The 15,614-nt window shown below is 38.1% G+C and overlaps 5 protein-coding genes across 7 annotated transcripts; 3 read left to right on the top strand and 2 right to left on the bottom strand.

Annotated features, from left to right (window-relative positions):
• The first annotated feature begins 145 nt into the window (after positions 1 to 145).
• Positions 146 to 3,788, top strand: LOC17884688 (U-box domain-containing protein 3). Its single transcript, XM_023782423.1, has 5 exons — positions 146 to 313; positions 926 to 1,216; positions 1,297 to 1,413; positions 1,495 to 3,312; positions 3,409 to 3,788. The coding sequence occupies exons 2-5, from the start codon at positions 938 to 940 to the stop codon at positions 3,472 to 3,474; spliced, it is 2,280 nt and encodes a 759-aa protein (XP_023638191.1). The 5' UTR covers positions 146 to 313; positions 926 to 937; the 3' UTR covers positions 3,475 to 3,788.
• Positions 3,789 to 3,980: 192 nt separating this feature from the next.
• LOC111830663 lies at positions 3,981 to 4,906 on the bottom strand (the record flags this gene model as incomplete). The annotated part of the gene is made up of 2 exons (XM_023783184.1): positions 3,981 to 4,050; positions 4,140 to 4,906. A coding segment is annotated over one exon (750 nt), but the record flags the coding sequence as incomplete, so codon positions are not given.
• An 817-nt stretch (positions 4,907 to 5,723) lies between these two features.
• On the top strand, positions 5,724 to 8,042 carry LOC17886176 (probable RNA-binding protein ARP1). The gene is made up of 6 exons (XM_023782807.1): positions 5,724 to 5,976; positions 6,080 to 6,224; positions 6,578 to 6,710; positions 6,803 to 6,845; positions 6,959 to 7,190; positions 7,754 to 8,042. The coding sequence occupies exons 1-6, from the start codon at positions 5,791 to 5,793 to the stop codon at positions 7,795 to 7,797; spliced, it is 783 nt and encodes a 260-aa protein (XP_023638575.1). The 5' UTR covers positions 5,724 to 5,790; the 3' UTR covers positions 7,798 to 8,042.
• Positions 8,043 to 8,511: 469 nt separating this feature from the next.
• LOC17886064 (protein downstream neighbor of Son) lies at positions 8,512 to 12,734 on the top strand. 3 transcript variants are annotated; one of them, XM_023782375.1, is made up of 15 exons: positions 8,512 to 8,671; positions 8,880 to 9,024; positions 9,141 to 9,214; positions 9,282 to 9,414; positions 9,519 to 9,601; positions 9,684 to 9,834; positions 9,915 to 10,105; positions 10,395 to 10,600; positions 10,690 to 10,788; positions 11,133 to 11,254; positions 11,463 to 11,564; positions 11,707 to 11,816; positions 11,927 to 12,014; positions 12,126 to 12,259; positions 12,352 to 12,734. In XM_023782375.1, exons 2-15 carry the CDS (start codon positions 8,920 to 8,922, stop codon positions 12,563 to 12,565), a joined length of 1,812 nt encoding a protein of 603 aa, XP_023638143.1. In that variant the 5' UTR covers positions 8,512 to 8,671; positions 8,880 to 8,919; the 3' UTR covers positions 12,566 to 12,734. The 3 variants fall into 3 exon arrangements, with proteins under 3 accessions (XP_023638143.1, XP_023638140.1, XP_023638142.1); XM_023782372.1 differs by having other exon boundaries at positions 8,513 to 8,671; positions 10,386 to 10,600; XM_023782374.1 differs by having other exon boundaries at positions 8,513 to 8,671; positions 8,875 to 9,024; positions 10,386 to 10,600.
• Positions 12,735 to 12,819: 85 nt separating this feature from the next.
• Positions 12,820 to 15,198, bottom strand: LOC17884998 (myosin-binding protein 7). The gene is made up of 4 exons (XM_006291099.2): positions 14,756 to 15,198; positions 13,318 to 14,626; positions 13,170 to 13,216; positions 12,820 to 13,084 (listed from the first exon to the last, which is right to left on the bottom strand). The coding sequence occupies exons 2-4, from the start codon at positions 14,473 to 14,475 to the stop codon at positions 12,982 to 12,984; spliced, it is 1,308 nt and encodes a 435-aa protein (XP_006291161.1). The 5' UTR covers positions 14,476 to 14,626; positions 14,756 to 15,198; the 3' UTR covers positions 12,820 to 12,981.
• Positions 15,199 to 15,614: the final 416 nt, after the last annotated feature.

The raw sequence follows: 15,614 nt of genomic DNA, 5'->3' as shown, positions 1-15,614 counted from the left end.
CTACTACTACTACTACTACTACTCTCTCTCTACTTCTTCTTCTTCTTCTTCTTCTTCTTCTTCTTCTTCTTCTTCTTCTTCTTCTTCTCTCTCTCTCTCTCTCTCTCTCTCTCTCTCTCTCTCTCTCTCTCTCTCTCTCTCTCTCTCTCTCTCTCTCTCTCTCTCTCTCTCTTTGTGTAAGCAAAGAACCAATCTTTAGGAGACTTCTTCTTTTATATTTTTCTTCACTTGGAAGCTCGCGAATGATCTTCTTGTTCTCTTGATTGATTCCCTTCTTCTTCCAGCTTTCAAGAATCAGCTGTATCTATCTCCGGTATCTATCTACTGTCATCTTCCACCTACTTACATTTATTTCTTTTCCCAATTCGAACTTTGTTAGGGTTTTTTTTTTTGAGTTTCCTGTCTTCGGGGTTCTCTCATATTTGGTTGAATTGTCTTTCTTGTTTGTTGAGATTTTTTCTAGAGTATTAGATTCAAGAGAGAATCAGTTTCTTTTTCTTTTGTTTTCTGTTGTTTTCCCCAACTTTATTAGAACTGAACTGAGAATAATAGTTTAAAAATAAGGCAAAAGAGAAACCTAGAAAGCAGAAACATCTGTAGAGAATGTCTTCAAGTCTCTGTTTCAATTTTACTTCCTCTTTTTCCATAAGAGGTGACTGAATCTAGTCAAAAGTCAAGTCTTGTCTGAAAGACAAATTTTTCAAAAGTCCATTCTTTTTTTTTTTAATGTCTTGTTCCTTCAGAATATCTGTGTTGAAGATACAGTTCATGTAATACACTTACAAATCTGAACCAATTTGATATCTATTTCTAGGAACCGACACTCTTTCAAAGTCATCATCACTGTGTCTATTGCGAAGATTAGAATATTTCACAAGTTGATGTGTGTGTTCTGTTTTTTTTTTTTTGTGTGTGTATTCTCCAGCTTGATAGGTGAATGGATCCTGTGCCTGTTCGATGTCTTCTTAACAGCATCTCTCGGTATCTTCATCTGGTTGCTTGCCAGACCATTAGATTTAATCCTATCCAAACATGTATTGGAAATATGGTTCTCTTGTTGAAGCTCTTGAGACCGTTGCTCGACCAAGTTGTTGATTGCAAATTACCTTCTGATGATGACTGCTTAAATAAAGGGTGTGAAGACCTTGATTCCGTTGTTAACCAGGCTCGGGAGTTCTTAGAGGACTGGTCACCTAAGTTGAGCAAGCTTTTTGGTGTGAGTTGATGCATAAGCTCTCTCTCCTTTTCAGTTTCTTTGCATCTTTCAGCATTATTCAGTGTGTTGCTGTTGTGCAGGTGTTTCAATGCGAGGTTTTGTTTGGAAAGGTCCAGACTTGTTCTCTCGAGATTAGTCGCATACTTCTTCAGTTATCACAGTTAAGTCCAGACACTTCAAGCGTACAAGGTGTTGAGGTAAACTAGAAATCTTTCATTTTCTTGCTCTTTGTGTCTTTATTGCTGCCACTTTGTATTGATCTCTTGGAACGATTTCAGCGCTGCGTCCAGGAGATTGAGAGTTTTAAGCAAGAGGGGACATTAACCGAACTCATGGAGAACGCTTTACGACATCAGAAAGACGATATTACCTCTTTGGATAACCATCATCTGGAAAACATCATTCAAATGTTAGGATTGATATCAAACCAGGATCTCTTGAAGGAAAGCATTGCTGTAGAGAAGGAAAGGATAAGATCCCAGACCAGCAAGTCGAAAGAAAATGTGGAACAAATCGAACAACTGATAGAACTAGTCTTGTGCATTCGTGAACACATGCTCAAAACTGAGTTTCTTGAAGTGGCTAAAGGTATCTCGATACCCCCATATTTCCGATGTCCTTTGTCAACGGAACTCATGCTGGATCCGGTAATTGTAGCTTCAGGGCAGACATTTGACAGAACATCCATTAAGAAATGGCTTGATAACGGGTTAGCTGTTTGTCCCAGGACACGGCAGGTGCTGACTCATCAAGAACTCATTCCCAATTACACGGTTAAGGCTATGATAGCGAGTTGGTTGGAGGCAAACAGGATCAGCCTTCCTGCTAACTCTGGCCATGCTGGTGGTGATGCCTCATCCATGGCTAATAACATGGGTTCTCAGGACTTCAACCGCACCGAAAGTTTTCGTTTTTCTTTAAGAAGCAGCAGTTTTAACTCAAGATCATCTCATGAAACTGGAAATGGATTTGAGAAACTAAAGATCAACGTGCCTGCCAGTTTATGCGGGGAATCTCAAAGCAAGGATCTTGATATATTCGAACTTTTGTCTTCGGGGCAGTCTTACACTCATAGCAGGAGTGAATCAATTTGCAGTGTTGTCTCGTCTGTTGATTATGTGCCTTCGGTGACACATGAGATGGAAAGTATACTAGGTGATCACCAAAGCTCCAGTGAGATGTCTCCCAAGAAAAACTCAGAATGTTCAAGCAATGTAAATAATGAGCATACCGCAACAAAGACTTATGAGTGTTCTGTACAAGATTTAGATGATTCAGGAACAATGACAACTTCACATACCATAAAATTGGTAGAAGATCTTAAAAGTGGATCTCACCAAGTGAAGACGGCTGCTGCAGCTGAAATACGTCATCTCACCATTAACAGCATTGAAAATCGTGTTCACTTCGGGCGTTGTGGTGCTATTACTCCACTGCTATCACTTTTATACTCGGAAGAAAAGCTATCACAAGAACATGCAGTCACAGCTCTTCTGAATCTTTCAATTAGTGAACTAAACAAAGCCACAATTGTGGAAGCGGGGGCTTTAGAACCGCTTGTTCATGTTTTGAACACAGGAAATGACAGAGCCAAAGAGAATTCAGCAGCAACATTGTTCAGTCTGTCTGTTCTGCCAGTCAACAGGGAACGAATAGGCCAGTCTAACGCAGCGATACAGGCTCTGGTGAATCTTCTTGGGAAAGGAACATTTAGAGGAAAGAAAGATGCCGCCTCTGCTTTGTTCAATCTATCGATAACTCATGAAAACAAGGCTCGTATCGTGCAAGCTAAGGCGGTGAAGTATCTTGTGGAGCTATTAGACCCAGAATTAGAGATGGTTGATAAAGCAGTTGCTCTTCTTGCAAATCTTTCTGCAGTTGGAGAAGGGCGTCAAGCAATTGTGAGGGAAGGTGGGATTCCATTGCTTGTTGAGACTGTTGACTTGGGATCTCAGAGAGGGAAAGAGAATGCAGCTTCTGTGCTACTTCAGCTGTGCTTGAACAGTCCGAAGTTTTGCACTTTGGTCTTGCAAGAAGGCGCCATACCTCCACTTGTTGCCTTGTCTCAGTCTGGTACACAGAGAGCAAAAGAAAAGGTTAATACTATATTCGTTTTCTGCGGTTACACAAAAAAGACACCAAGTTCGGTTTCCTTTCGATCAAAGATATCTGAATATTATTGTTCTTTGCAGGCACAACAACTTCTTAGCCACTTCCGAAACCAGAGAGATGCAAGGATGAAGAAAGGTAGATCATGATTCATGAAGAGACAGAGATGCACTCTTGCATTTAGACATTTCCCTCGGGAGATTTATTTTGCTAGAAAAAATTATTCTCTCTTTTCATTTTGCCAAGAACATTAGCTGGCGAGTAGTGTCTTCTCTCTTTTTGTGTTGGCTTCTTGTTGTGTAATGTGTTAATGTTGCTGTGTAGTAGGTATATGTATAATGTATGTGCAATTTGTGAGTTTCGGGTATATATAGGCAAATGAAGTTTTACTGCAAAAGATAATCCCCTACTATAAACCCACTCACTATTCATCATATCTATGTTACATTGCTTGTTTCCTTTACAGATAAAACAAGTTTAAGCTCTCCACTAAACTACTCGTACAAAACATTGGATTGAAATCAAAATTTGTTCGTTACCTTGGCTTTGGTTGTGAAGCAAAAGATAGCAAGGGCTGGATGAATCTCTGATGTGATGGACTAACCAGAAACATGGCCTGTGACTGGCGCAGCATCTCAGCCATTGATGGAGTCTGATAAGCCTGGACAAAGCTAGAACCGTCCCTTGAATTTCCCCTCACTGTTGCTCTTTGCCATGAGTGTGAGCTAAGTCCGGAAAGAATATAAGGTCAACATTATTGGGAGGATTTAAAGAGGATTTAAAGGTAAGATTCACCAAAGAGAGTATGTTATACCTCCCAATAATGTTGCTCTAAGCTCTTCCGGATGCCTCGTAGACATGACTACTCCTCATTCTATCTTGTATTTCCTTCAGCTCTGACTCCAAAGCAGCACAAAAACTGTCATGGGAATTTGCTGTAACCCCCTTTGCCAAAACCAATCTAAACTTTTCAATCACTGTAACGGCTCCCTCTAAATCTCCATGCTCTGCTAAATTTCTTGCTTGGTACATTGCCTCTGCAGCTAAGAATCTGTTTCTTTGCCTAACAACTTCAATGGGAACAGCTTCTTTTTCACTAACATTTTCTGGTCTTTGAATCTGAAGCACGTAACTTTCAAGCTTTGTAGTTTCCTTTGTCAAAGAATCTATATAAACGCATCTCAGCTTTAACAATGGTGTATGTCCATCTTCCTCGACAGGGATGGTGATAGAAACCAAGAAATCCCTCTCTTCATCGGCATAAAGATCACCAAAATCAACCAATCCCGAGTGGCCATCACCAGTTACAAGGCTAGAGTAACTTCCTGCTTTTATTGAGCTAATTCGAACATTTGGGCACATACCTTCAATATCTACTCGTAGCTCCTGCAGCACTGCAACGCTTAAAAGTCCACCGATGCACTGCGCAAGAGCATCCTGGATCACAGACTCACTTTCAATGAAAGAGAAAGTTCCACCGGATAATTCAGAGACTGAGTGCATCACTGAAGCATCATGGTCTGATCCAAATCCAAAAGAGTGCACAGGAATCTGAACAACCTTCAGTTCGATTAATAGTTTTTACTTTTTATTTTGGTTGTTGATTGTTACATCGCCATAACCATCAAGATCGGGATAAATCACCAACGTATCGTCCTTGTGAATATGCTTGTCAACACGGTGGATGACAAAAATTTATAAATTTTTTCTTTTAAATATAATTCAAGTATATTTCATTTTTTTTGGGTTAAATTTTCAAGTGTATTTCATGTTCCGTGATAATTTTATGTATAACGAATTTACAAAACTCGGAGGATTTAGAATATTTTCCGTAATTGTATCGGAAAGAAGAACCGTTACTTGTTTTCTTTAAAGTTTTATGTAATACATGTAAAACTTTTTTTTTTTGATCATCAACTAATACATGTAAAACAATAACAAGAAATAATAGTTGGGTCAGATCTCATGAATCCAATCGAGCTGAACTCATCATTGCACCACGACACATTTAAAAAAAAAACAAAAACAATGAAGGCCATACCATATAATTGTAATAGATTTTGCCGTCCGAAACACCGGTTTTACATGGGTAGGACTAATTAATCAACAACATTGCCGAAACGCATGCATGGTCCATCCGGCCATTGCAGTACGTATATATATACTAGTGGTAGTGAATTATTAATTTACATTTGCCGCCGGGACTGTATTCCCGATCGTATCAAGAGAGAGGCATAGATATATATGTATAAGAGAAGTGAATAGAGACATATTGAACGGTGTAGTGATCACGTTAAGACTTACCTGTCCACCAATCTGTCACTCTTTATTTTACACAAATTCTTTATTCTTTATATTATATATTCCCTCTTTTTATATATATTTCAATTCACTCTCTCCTTCTCTCTCTCTTGTCTCTCTGATCTCTCTCTCTCGCTTTTCTCACACACACAACACACGATCCAATGTCGACGAGCAACAACGTGAACGGATGTTTCGGAGACACGAAGCTGACCAAAGTGTTCGTAGGAGGATTGGCTTGGGACACTCACAAAGAAGCAATGTATGATCATTTCATCAAGTATGGTGATATCTTGGAGGCAGTCATCATCTCCGACAAACTCACTCGCCGTTCCAAAGGCTACGGCTTTGTCTGTTCTTTTGATCTCTCTCTCTTTTCTTTTCTTCTTTTTATTACTTTGTTTTCTTTGTTCCTTTCTCATTTTTGTCTTAAATTACTCTTTTTGTATATAGGTGACTTTCAAAGATGCGGAAGCTGCAAAGAGAGCTTGCGAAGACTCGACTCCTATCATCAATGGCCGCCGTGCCAACTGCAATCTCGCCTCCCTCGGTGGTGGTCGCCTTCGTAAATCCCCCACCATGGCCTCTCCTCAACAAGGTCCATCCAAAAACTTTCATATATAAAATAATTATACACATAACTATTGGCCATTATTATAATGTCACATCTAGGAAAATAATTGTGAAGGGAATCGTTAATTTTGCATGCATATGGATGTGGATCGTGTGATATCATGTATATGATATAATGCAAAGTGCTTTATCTAGGCAGGTCTATTGATTTACATTCCCATAGATATGGGACATTCCAAGGATTAAATCTTAAAATTAGTGGAATCGAAAGTCTAGCTACTTTCCCATAATTATTCAAACTTCTTAGACCCATATATATATCAAAATTTTCAGAACCAATATTAACTTTATCATCAATGATGTTTTTGACACATGAAGGACAAAAAAATGGGAACAGGGCCACGCCATCACTTGTAGGGAATCAAGCTCAATGGTACTACCCGGCTGGATACACACACCATCAACATCAACCTCACCCACAACAACTTCACCAAGCCGTTCCTTACTATGGGTAAATTGTTTTCTACGGTCTAATCTTCTTCAAGATGTACGTAAGTTAATAAGATATTTGATTTGTCCGGTGTTGATATATATTAAATTAAGGTACCCTTCCACCTACGTCGCCCCGAACATGACCTTCAATCAAGTAAGTCTTATGATTTCTTTATTCAAAGAAAACAAAAATCAATGTGGTTGAAACAATGAATTTTCACTTACGAAACACTTTTGTTTTTGTTTTGTGATGGACTTAATTAACAGAAAGTTGGATACGTTGGAGGAACATATATGAACGGACACTATGCTCAGATGCAACCGCAACCACAATATTACCACCATCATATGTATAGTGGAGGACGAGTTATGGTTGGGGCAAGTCCAGTGGTGCCTTTCTACACTGTCTATCCCTATCATCAGTCTCAAGCCATCGGGTTTCCACCACCTTCCTTTTCGAAACCCCTTTCTTATTCTACTCCTCCCATATCAGTATCAGGTATTTGTCATTCTACTTCTAAACCTTATAACTAATGAACATATTTTGCTAACTGAATACTACTGGCCAATGCAATCATCATTTAGTAAAAGATGTGCATCAGACTTAACATTTGTTCACATATATACGTAATTATACAAATAACTAATACTGTTATGGTTAAACGAATAGAGTTATGTATATATAGCTTCTGTCTATTCATCTATGTTATTACACTGTATATATGCACAAAATACAATCCGATGAGACATACGCACACATGCATACACAAGTTGGTCACGTTATTAAGTCGATGTCAGTCATGGCCTCATGTGCCCATGATGTGTTTATCACATGGATTCCTCAGCTAGCTAGGCCCTGCTTTGGCACGTGATCCCTCGTTGTAGCACGTGTCTCTGTAACGATTTAGTTGGATCTTGGTGCTTATAAGTTAATTAATATTAAAAATACGAACAGGTCTCTTTACATGCAAGATGTTGTAATCTTCGTGTGTCGGAAAATCTATTAAACTGATATATATATATATATATATATAAAGATTTGCTTTTTTGACTGATGAATAGGCACCGTTGGAGGAGAGAGCATACAGAAGAAGGCCATACATTGATAGGCTACAAGCTGTTGATCATATGACTGAGCCCAACACTATTCATTCTCCTTCTATGACCAAGCTTTATTTATTTTTACTAGAGACATGTATTTTTAAAATTTTTTATTTCGTTACATTTAATAATTTATTCATTGAAGCTAAGCTGATAGAATTTTGTTTTTGTTATCTCTAAAATTAAACCACTTTATTATGAAGTGTTTTTTTTTTTAAATATGAATGGAAATGACATGATAAAGGTGAGATGAGATGGATTATATATGTATGTTAAAGGTGAGATGGATTTGATTCGACCAAGTTTGGCTGATTGCTACTAGTCAAATTTTTTGTTCATATTTGGAATAATGTTGCACAGGGAGTTCAATCCGGTTTAACTGAATCCAGAACCCGAGACATAAACCGATATGATTTCACATGACTGAATCCGGTCTAATGTCTTTAACGTGGACCAAAACCGAACAGAATGTTTCTGTTTCCTCGGTTCTTTTTACATTTATTTAAACCGGGAAATCGAAATTAGTCCATGGTCTGAGAGTCAACATTGGTATAGTAAACTAACAGCGTTAGTTTCGCTGTTACAAAAACATTACAGGAGGGAACCCGAACAAAAAATTTCGACCAATTTATTTGAAAAGCTATTTAGATTTCACGCTCTTTCATCTTCCCTCCAATCTCACTTACACCATTTTTGTTTGCTTCCCCCAAATTAACAAAAGAGAGAATAAATTAAAAAAAAAAAAGAAAGAAGCCCTAGCCTGCTTCGCCGTGGAGATTCAAACCGCGACGAGCTCGTAATCGGCGACATCGATTTCGCCATCACTTACGCCGTTGGGTTTATATGTCTCCATCGCTAAGAGATTAACCATCGAGCGTGGTGAGTATGCTCCTATCTCTGATTCATTTTGTAATTCTCGATTCTTCGCTTTGTCTATTCTTCGCCGGTGCTTACCCACCAATTTCTAGGGTTCATACTGTTTGAATTGGGATTGTGTGGATGACTTTATGATTTTGTAATATTGAAAAAGGATCTTGCTGGTCAATGGAATTAGAATGGGATTCTCATATTTGGTATTTTAGTGTAGGTAATAAATTGGGAGATCAAGCGAACAGTATCATTTGGAAATGGCGAAAGTAGTTGCTCCTGGTACTTTTGGTACCTCTCTTCAGATCAGTGGCGGCTCAAAAGCTGCGCCGAAACCTAAGAGGAAGACGCCCTCTGAACTGAGAGTATGTTTGCTTCTTTCTCTTCATTGTGCAATGTTTTCCCTTAGGTTTTCCTCGTCGAGTTTTTGGAAATTATCTTTGAATGGTTCTTTATTCAAATACCATCCTCACTGGAACAGGGAGAACAACTGAAGCGGACTGCGTTTGTTGACCAAGCTAAAGAAGCTTTTGATGCATTGCGCCCTTGTAAAAGGTAAAAAATCATCATGTCTTCAAGTTTTTGAACTTTTATTTTTCTTACTTGATTATTTTGGCTGTAGTGCTGAGAGAGAAAATGGGCTCAAGAAACAAGAGCTTTCGAAGAATCCAAAGTACATAGAGATGCGTATGGATGAAGTATATCCTGTCAAAAAGGCTAGGCCTTGGATGCTCTCTGGTAAAGAAAACTCTAAGGTTCGTGACCTCTCTCATCCTAAACCTTGATTCCTTTTGATTCTATAAAAACAATTGTAGTTTAGTGTACATCTCTTTTATTAATTTATTTTTCTTTGCCACAGGAAAATGGTGTGAAGCAATCCAGCAGCCTAATCAATGTTTCTTTTCTCTCAAATGTTGCTGCCAACAAAAGGCAACTTATTCGGTAAACTCCCTCAGCACTTTCTATCTGGAGTCAGCTGGCTTTCTGTGCTTTAAGTTATGTTAATGTTTTGATTTCTTGGCAGTGAGGAGAATAATGTTTCTACTGAAGTTTCTGATGATATTAAGGGTGAAGTTCGTCAAACAAATGAGAGATGTAGCCAGAGCATATTTCGCAGTGTCACGGAACTTTCAACCAGGGGTGAAGATTTATCTTGCTTGCCAGATATTGATATGGTATGCTTCCCTTGATAATCTTTTTACTCTCAGTTGGTTATGTATCTGGTCCTGGTGGAACTGATATCATCTTTCAACAGAATAAAGCATTGAAAGGACTTGCCACTTGTGAACCTTTGCTTGTTCATCCTGGTGACATAGCTGGGACATCTGAGACTGCTTCATTACGTGAAAGTTTCATGTCCGAATTCGAAGTTCCTGGGCAAAAGATTCCTCTGGACCTTTCCATGAAGACATATGCCCGACTTGTTTCCTCTTCTCCATTAAATTGGTGAGTTTAGCCATTTCGGACATTCCTGTACAGAGTGTAATTAGAACAGAATCATATGTTGGTTGTAGTTGAATCTGAGGGATTTATCCTTGACATCTCGTATTAATTTGACTCATAACCCACTAACTGATGATGCTTGATGAAAATATGTTTTGTTCACACACAGAAGTATTCCTTTATTTTCTCTTCTTTTTCTTATTAAATTATGTTGACCTAGTGCTTTTCTTTTGGATCCGAAGTTTGACGCAAGCTTTTATTTCCCATTCTAATGTTGTTCAAGGTTACATAGGTCAATTATGTGTAGTACGTACAATGGTATGCCACAGCTGAAGTTGCCGTCGTGTAATGTGGTAAATCTAGATAGCAGTAGCAGTTCTGGATCTGATGTGGTTACCCAGGTTTTAAATCCTATGTCACTACACTCGTGGATTTATCCTCAGTCCTCCTTGCCACCTTTTATAATATCAGCATGGTTAGCATCTGGATCTGACAGAGGTTTGTTAATGAAAGTTCTTGAGCTATACCTTCTTGTCAGTCATCTTCCTTCTTAATTATATATAGAGATCCTCATTTTGCTATTTTAGGTGAAGTTGATTTCCTACAAAAACGAAAATTGGAATGGGAGGATGCTTTTCGAAGCCTATATTATATGTTTCGGAAGAATATCTGCAAAATATTCTATGGTAACTCCATCTTATTTTTGTCTGATTTAGATGCAATTTTTCTTTGGTATAACGCATGTAGGTGGAATTTTCTTCGGCAAACATATATCCTTCTGTGTATAGTTAATTAACACTTTCGTTTAGAAGCACTTGGTTAAAACCTTGCTTTAACATTTTTGTCTTGGCAAAGGTGCAGGAAAATCGAATCAACCTTTAGTGTTATTAAAATGTGAATTTACTTACTGCACAGCTTCTTTGCTATTTTCCATCTCTCTTAAAGTCCGTCATCTCTCTTAAAGTCAATGATACGTATGCCAAACTCTTGAAATGAAACTTAACTTAATTGTGCATTATTTGGATTGTAGTCTGTACTTCTCAGTTCGTGGCAATGTTCATCGGAAGCTGTGAGTCAGGGGGTGTTAAACGCTCATGCAATGGCTATATCACCCAGTCAACTAGAAGATTGAGAGCCATGCTTAAAGATCTTGTAAGATATGTTCCCTCAGTGTTGTTAAGCCTTTTGCCTTATATAGTTTACGTAGATTGTTTGTGTTTTGCATTCCTTGAGACGTAAAGAGAGAACTATTACATTATCCATTTATATTTTCCTCATATGGTATATAAGTCTTGTGCTGACATTTCAAGAAGTGGTCATCCATACTTTACTAAGTTTGTTTTGACTATGTTTTTCACAGGACATCTGCTATTCTATGCCTCTTTGCAAAACTAAAAAGGACCAGACTACTGTTGAAGATCTTGCTGAACTCTCAGAGATAGAGAATCATAACCTCGGCCAGGTTTGTGCGCATTTAGTTCTCTATTCAGGAAATATATTTCTGTCTACATGTATCTTTCACTCTTGGGAACCATGTGAAGCACCTGCTTATATGAGAGACTATTAGCGTATTTTTCTGTTTCTGATCCTTGTAATGGATGCAGGTTCGTCGTTTGCGTTCTATCTCAAACATAGATAATACTCCAGAATCGTTCTTGGCTTTTGTTGGAAATGAGAGCGTACATGGATTGTATGATCTTTTGTTAAATTATAGGTGCGAATAAACATCTCTTTTGGAGAATAAATTTCATATTGTGCTCATTTAAATCTTGTTAACTTAATTTTGATAAATGACTATAACTATTATTTTTCAATCATGTGTAGGTCTTCTTTTGGATTTCTTCCCACTGCAGACGTTCCTGTATTATATTCACCAGTCCCATTTCAGAATGCTTCAGTGTCTTCTCCTGAGGTATAAATACACATTAAATGGTTTACTCTGTAGTCTGTGGTTCTCTTGTCGTGACTTCCCTTATTCTATATTATAACACTGAAGAGTGAGTATTTGTTCTTTGATCTCCAGATCAAGTGCACAGAGACAGTAAGAACAAAACATACAAGTAGCTGTGTTGAGATTAAAGGCGAATATCTTCCGCCGTGGATTATTAGCAATATTTGTGCAAATGTGGGTGCGAATGGACAAAACTTTGAAGCCAGGTTTGTTGATGCAAAAACCCTACTTTTTTCTTCCGAACCAAAAACTTTCAGTCTTTTTTAGGAAATTCTAACATTCTGTGAGTTTAATTCAGCTTTGTGACTGAGCCAACCTCAGTTAACTTAAACATTGGTCTAGCACAAGTCCCAGAGAAGTCCAACCCTGAGTCTCGAGTCATAGAAGACGGAGAAACATACGATGCACCTGGCATTCCTGGAGCAGTGATATGTCCTCAGCTACAGTCAGGCTATCTTAAGAGCTTGAAGTATTGCAACAAGTCTTACACGGTTTCGTTGTCTCCCTCGTGATCTGTATTTGCTTTGAATCATTCGTATTTTTCTGGTTTTCATCATTATATGTATGAGTGAATGTCCTCAACAACAAGTCATCAACCCAATGGTAATGTTATTGGTAATATGGCTAACATATCCAGAAACACTTTTGTTGGCAATGCACAAGAAAACGTTGGTTTGAACCTTCTTTATCTATTAATGCATATCATCTAGTGACATTATTGTATCAAACTCTGTTACTGTTATGATCTTGTCCAGAGGATATACAAGAGCCAGAAAAAGGAGAATTTTTTCTCCCAACTTTTGATTAATATATTCAACCAGATTCTGAACCATCCGTACATATTTTGATTCGAGTACAGACTACAGAGCAATGTACATTTATGTTGCACTAACTACTCCAAAGAAACCTGATAAAAAAATGGAAAAATCTAGACATGTGAACTTGTTAAACATCTCCATCTCCTGGTTCCACATCCCTCGCCTAGAATCATGAGCATCCCCATGTTATTTGCTGACAACTCATACACATACCTGCAATGCAATTTATAATTGAATTCATCAGAAGGCAATAATAGGAAATGTGAACCAAAGAAGAAGTCTATTTAAATCTGCTCACTTGTTTCGGCTGGCTTTTCTTTTCCAAGAAACGAAAGACACAATCCACTGAAACACAAGAGCAACAAAGAGTAAATATCAGGCGTACTCAGAAAGCAATACGCAACATGAGAGAGTTAGATAGAAGAGATTATTATATGATTACATACCTTGAAGACCGTTACTACAGAGAAACCTTTCAAAGATGGCATTTTGCTAATCGGGTTTCGCCTGTTTGTTGTGCCGGCTTCCTTTGTTAATTGCTGTGCGATTTCTTTCAGCAACACCAACTGAGCTTTGTCTGTCCGCATTGATACAATGATCTGTCTCAATGATTCCCTGTCTGCCTCAAGTGCTTGAAGTCTTGTGTAAAGTTTCTCGATATCTGGCTTGTTAACTCCTTGCTGAGTTGTAAACGGTTCTTGGTATCTCGGAGAATTCCAGTGATCATTTAACTTTCCTTTACTCATCTTATTAGGCTCATCGTCAATCTTAACTTCAGAAACTCCCACGTGAATTGAGTCGATAGTATAAACTCTGTCACTACAACTAGACATAGGAGAGTCTGAGAAAGATGTCCCCTTTATATCTTTTGCAGTTCCTAAAGGCGAATTTGGATCATAATACGGCCATCTTGGAGACTGACCAACAATCACCTTTTCTTCAGTCTCAACATTACAGTCTGGTCCGCTCGGGTTCTCATCCACAGTACATTTCAAAGAAGTATACTCACACGGGTAAACATCAAAACCAGGTGAGCTAGAGTCTCTGCCAAAACCAAGTATCTGCTCATGCATCTCTGCTTCAGATACCCCATAGCTCAACAATCTATGCTTGTATGCTTCGACCTCATAAGTCAAAGCCTCGATAGCTTGCTCTTTCTCATACAACAAATTCTCCAAAACCAAGAGCTTTTCTACGTCATGAGTCATTTTTTCCTCAGCAAACGCTTTGAATTGCCGAGCTTCCATCTGTATCTCAGCCTTTTCTCTCTGCAACCTCAGTATCATCGACATTGTCTCGTTAGCAGCTGATGCAGCAGCGTTTCTCTCCTCTTCAAGCTCTAAATGAAGATCTTTCACTGTTTTCCTTTGGGTAGAAAGAACCTCCAGTAAAGCTGCACATTCGTTCTCAACTAGTACCTTAGCGTTTGAAGACGAATCAGAAGAACCTCGTAGCAACAACATGTTCCCTTCTTTGAATTCGTTGAACTTCCTTTTCACCGTTCTAGTCCAAGGGTCTGAAGAAGATGCCTCGAGAGAATAATCACAACCCAAATCACAGCCTTTCACCACATCTCTTGAAGCAAATCTCAATTCTGAATCCATGGGTTATATACCCAAAACCCAAATCTCAAATGCTAAGATACAGACAGATTAAGCACGTTCGCAAAAACCCTAGCTTTTAAGAATCTAATAAAAGCAGTAACCTTTGTTTCATCCTCCAATTGAATTAACCACAACAATGAAGCCACACAACCTGGAATAAACAAGCATTACCATTAAACCAAATGCAAGAAAGTTTCGGCTCAGCGGAAAGAGAAGATAAGTTCATAATTCACAAGACCCAAAGAAAGTGATTCACAAGAAAAAAATATAATCTTTGTACCTCGAGACAAGACTTGAAGATATGGGCAGCTACCTAATTCACAAAGATCTCTCCTTCCGGGAAAAAAATGAAAATTTTCCTACTGTTTCCCGAGAAAAAAAAACAGAGGAAAATGTAAGAAACGGCGGGATAAACCGGAGGGAGAGGAAGGAGGAGAATCCAAAAGTTGTTCCAAGCAAAGAAGAGGAAAGAAAAAGACAATTTAGAAGGATAGGAATGTCTTTTGAATCTGTGTTTGATTCTTCATCTTCTCTCTCTCCCTCTCTCCCTCTCTCCCTCCCTCCTTTATCGGAACGTGTTTTAAAGTTCTTGGACTACGTGCCCAGAGAGAGAGCGCAAGGGATATTATCATATGAAATATATTTCCCCTTTTTTTGGGGTGTAAAAGCAAAAGCTAAATCAATAATAATACTAAACAGAACGATCCAAAGTTCAACTTCAAAAACTTATAATCATATGGGGACATAGTTAGAAATTAGAATCCTTACCTAGATTTAACAAGTTTTGGTTTATGATTAGATTCAAAATGCTTACCTACTCTACTGATTGACCCACCATAGCTACTTGAAACTTCAAACCAGCTTTGATTATATGTTTTGAAAGTTTTTATCTTTGGATGAGATTGAAAGATTCCTTGGATTCGTTTTCTTCTTTTTTTCTTTGGTTTAGGGAGAATAAACAAGAAAACTTTATACATAATAACATAAATAAAGTAGGCGTGACATTTGTCAATTGGGTAGATATAGTTTTCATTGGTTTTGTTGGATTTTGACTCACATGGATTTTGTGTCTGTTCTTTAAATTGTGTAATTGTGGTAGAAATTAAAGCTCGAAAATTAAATACAGTTAGTTGTAACTG

Source organism: Capsella rubella, unplaced genomic scaffold (assembly GCF_000375325.1).
Source record: "Capsella rubella cultivar Monte Gargano unplaced genomic scaffold, Caprub1_0 scaffold_5, whole genome shotgun sequence".
Lineage (NCBI taxonomy): Eukaryota > Viridiplantae > Streptophyta > Magnoliopsida > Brassicales > Brassicaceae > Capsella > Capsella rubella.
The sequence above is the reverse complement of the archived record's forward strand: the minus strand, read 5'-3'. Positions and strand labels throughout refer to the sequence as shown.

Coding starts and splice junctions, on each gene's coding strand:
- LOC17884688 (XM_023782423.1), top strand. CDS start 938: ATGGATCCTGTGCCTGTTCGATGTCTTCTTAACAGCATCTCTCGGTAT. Junction 1,217..1,296: donor AGTTGAGCAAGCTTTTTGGT/GTGAGTTGATGC, acceptor GCTGTTGTGCAG/GTGTTTCAATGCGAGGTTTT. Junction 3,313..3,408: donor CACAGAGAGCAAAAGAAAAG/GTTAATACTATA, acceptor TGTTCTTTGCAG/GCACAACAACTTCTTAGCCA.
- LOC17886176 (XM_023782807.1), top strand. CDS start 5,791: ATGTCGACGAGCAACAACGTGAACGGATGTTTCGGAGACACGAAGCTG. Junction 6,225..6,577: donor CATGGCCTCTCCTCAACAAG/GTCCATCCAAAA, acceptor TGACACATGAAG/GACAAAAAAATGGGAACAGG. Junction 6,711..6,802: donor CAAGCCGTTCCTTACTATGG/GTAAATTGTTTT, acceptor TATTAAATTAAG/GTACCCTTCCACCTACGTCG.
- LOC17886064 (XM_023782372.1), top strand. CDS start 8,920: ATGGCGAAAGTAGTTGCTCCTGGTACTTTTGGTACCTCTCTTCAGATC. Junction 10,601..10,689: donor AGCATCTGGATCTGACAGAG/GTTTGTTAATGA, acceptor TTGCTATTTTAG/GTGAAGTTGATTTCCTACAA. Junction 11,255..11,462: donor GAGCCATGCTTAAAGATCTT/GTAAGATATGTT, acceptor TGTTTTTCACAG/GACATCTGCTATTCTATGCC.
- LOC17884998 (XM_006291099.2), bottom strand. CDS start 14,475: ATGGATTCAGAATTGAGATTTGCTTCAAGAGATGTGGTGAAAGGCTGT. Junction 13,217..13,317: donor CTGTAGTAACGGTCTTCAAG/GTATGTAATCAT, acceptor CTTGTGTTTCAG/TGGATTGTGTCTTTCGTTTC. Junction 13,085..13,169: donor AGAAAAGCCAGCCGAAACAA/GTGAGCAGATTT, acceptor ATTGCATTGCAG/GTATGTGTATGAGTTGTCAG.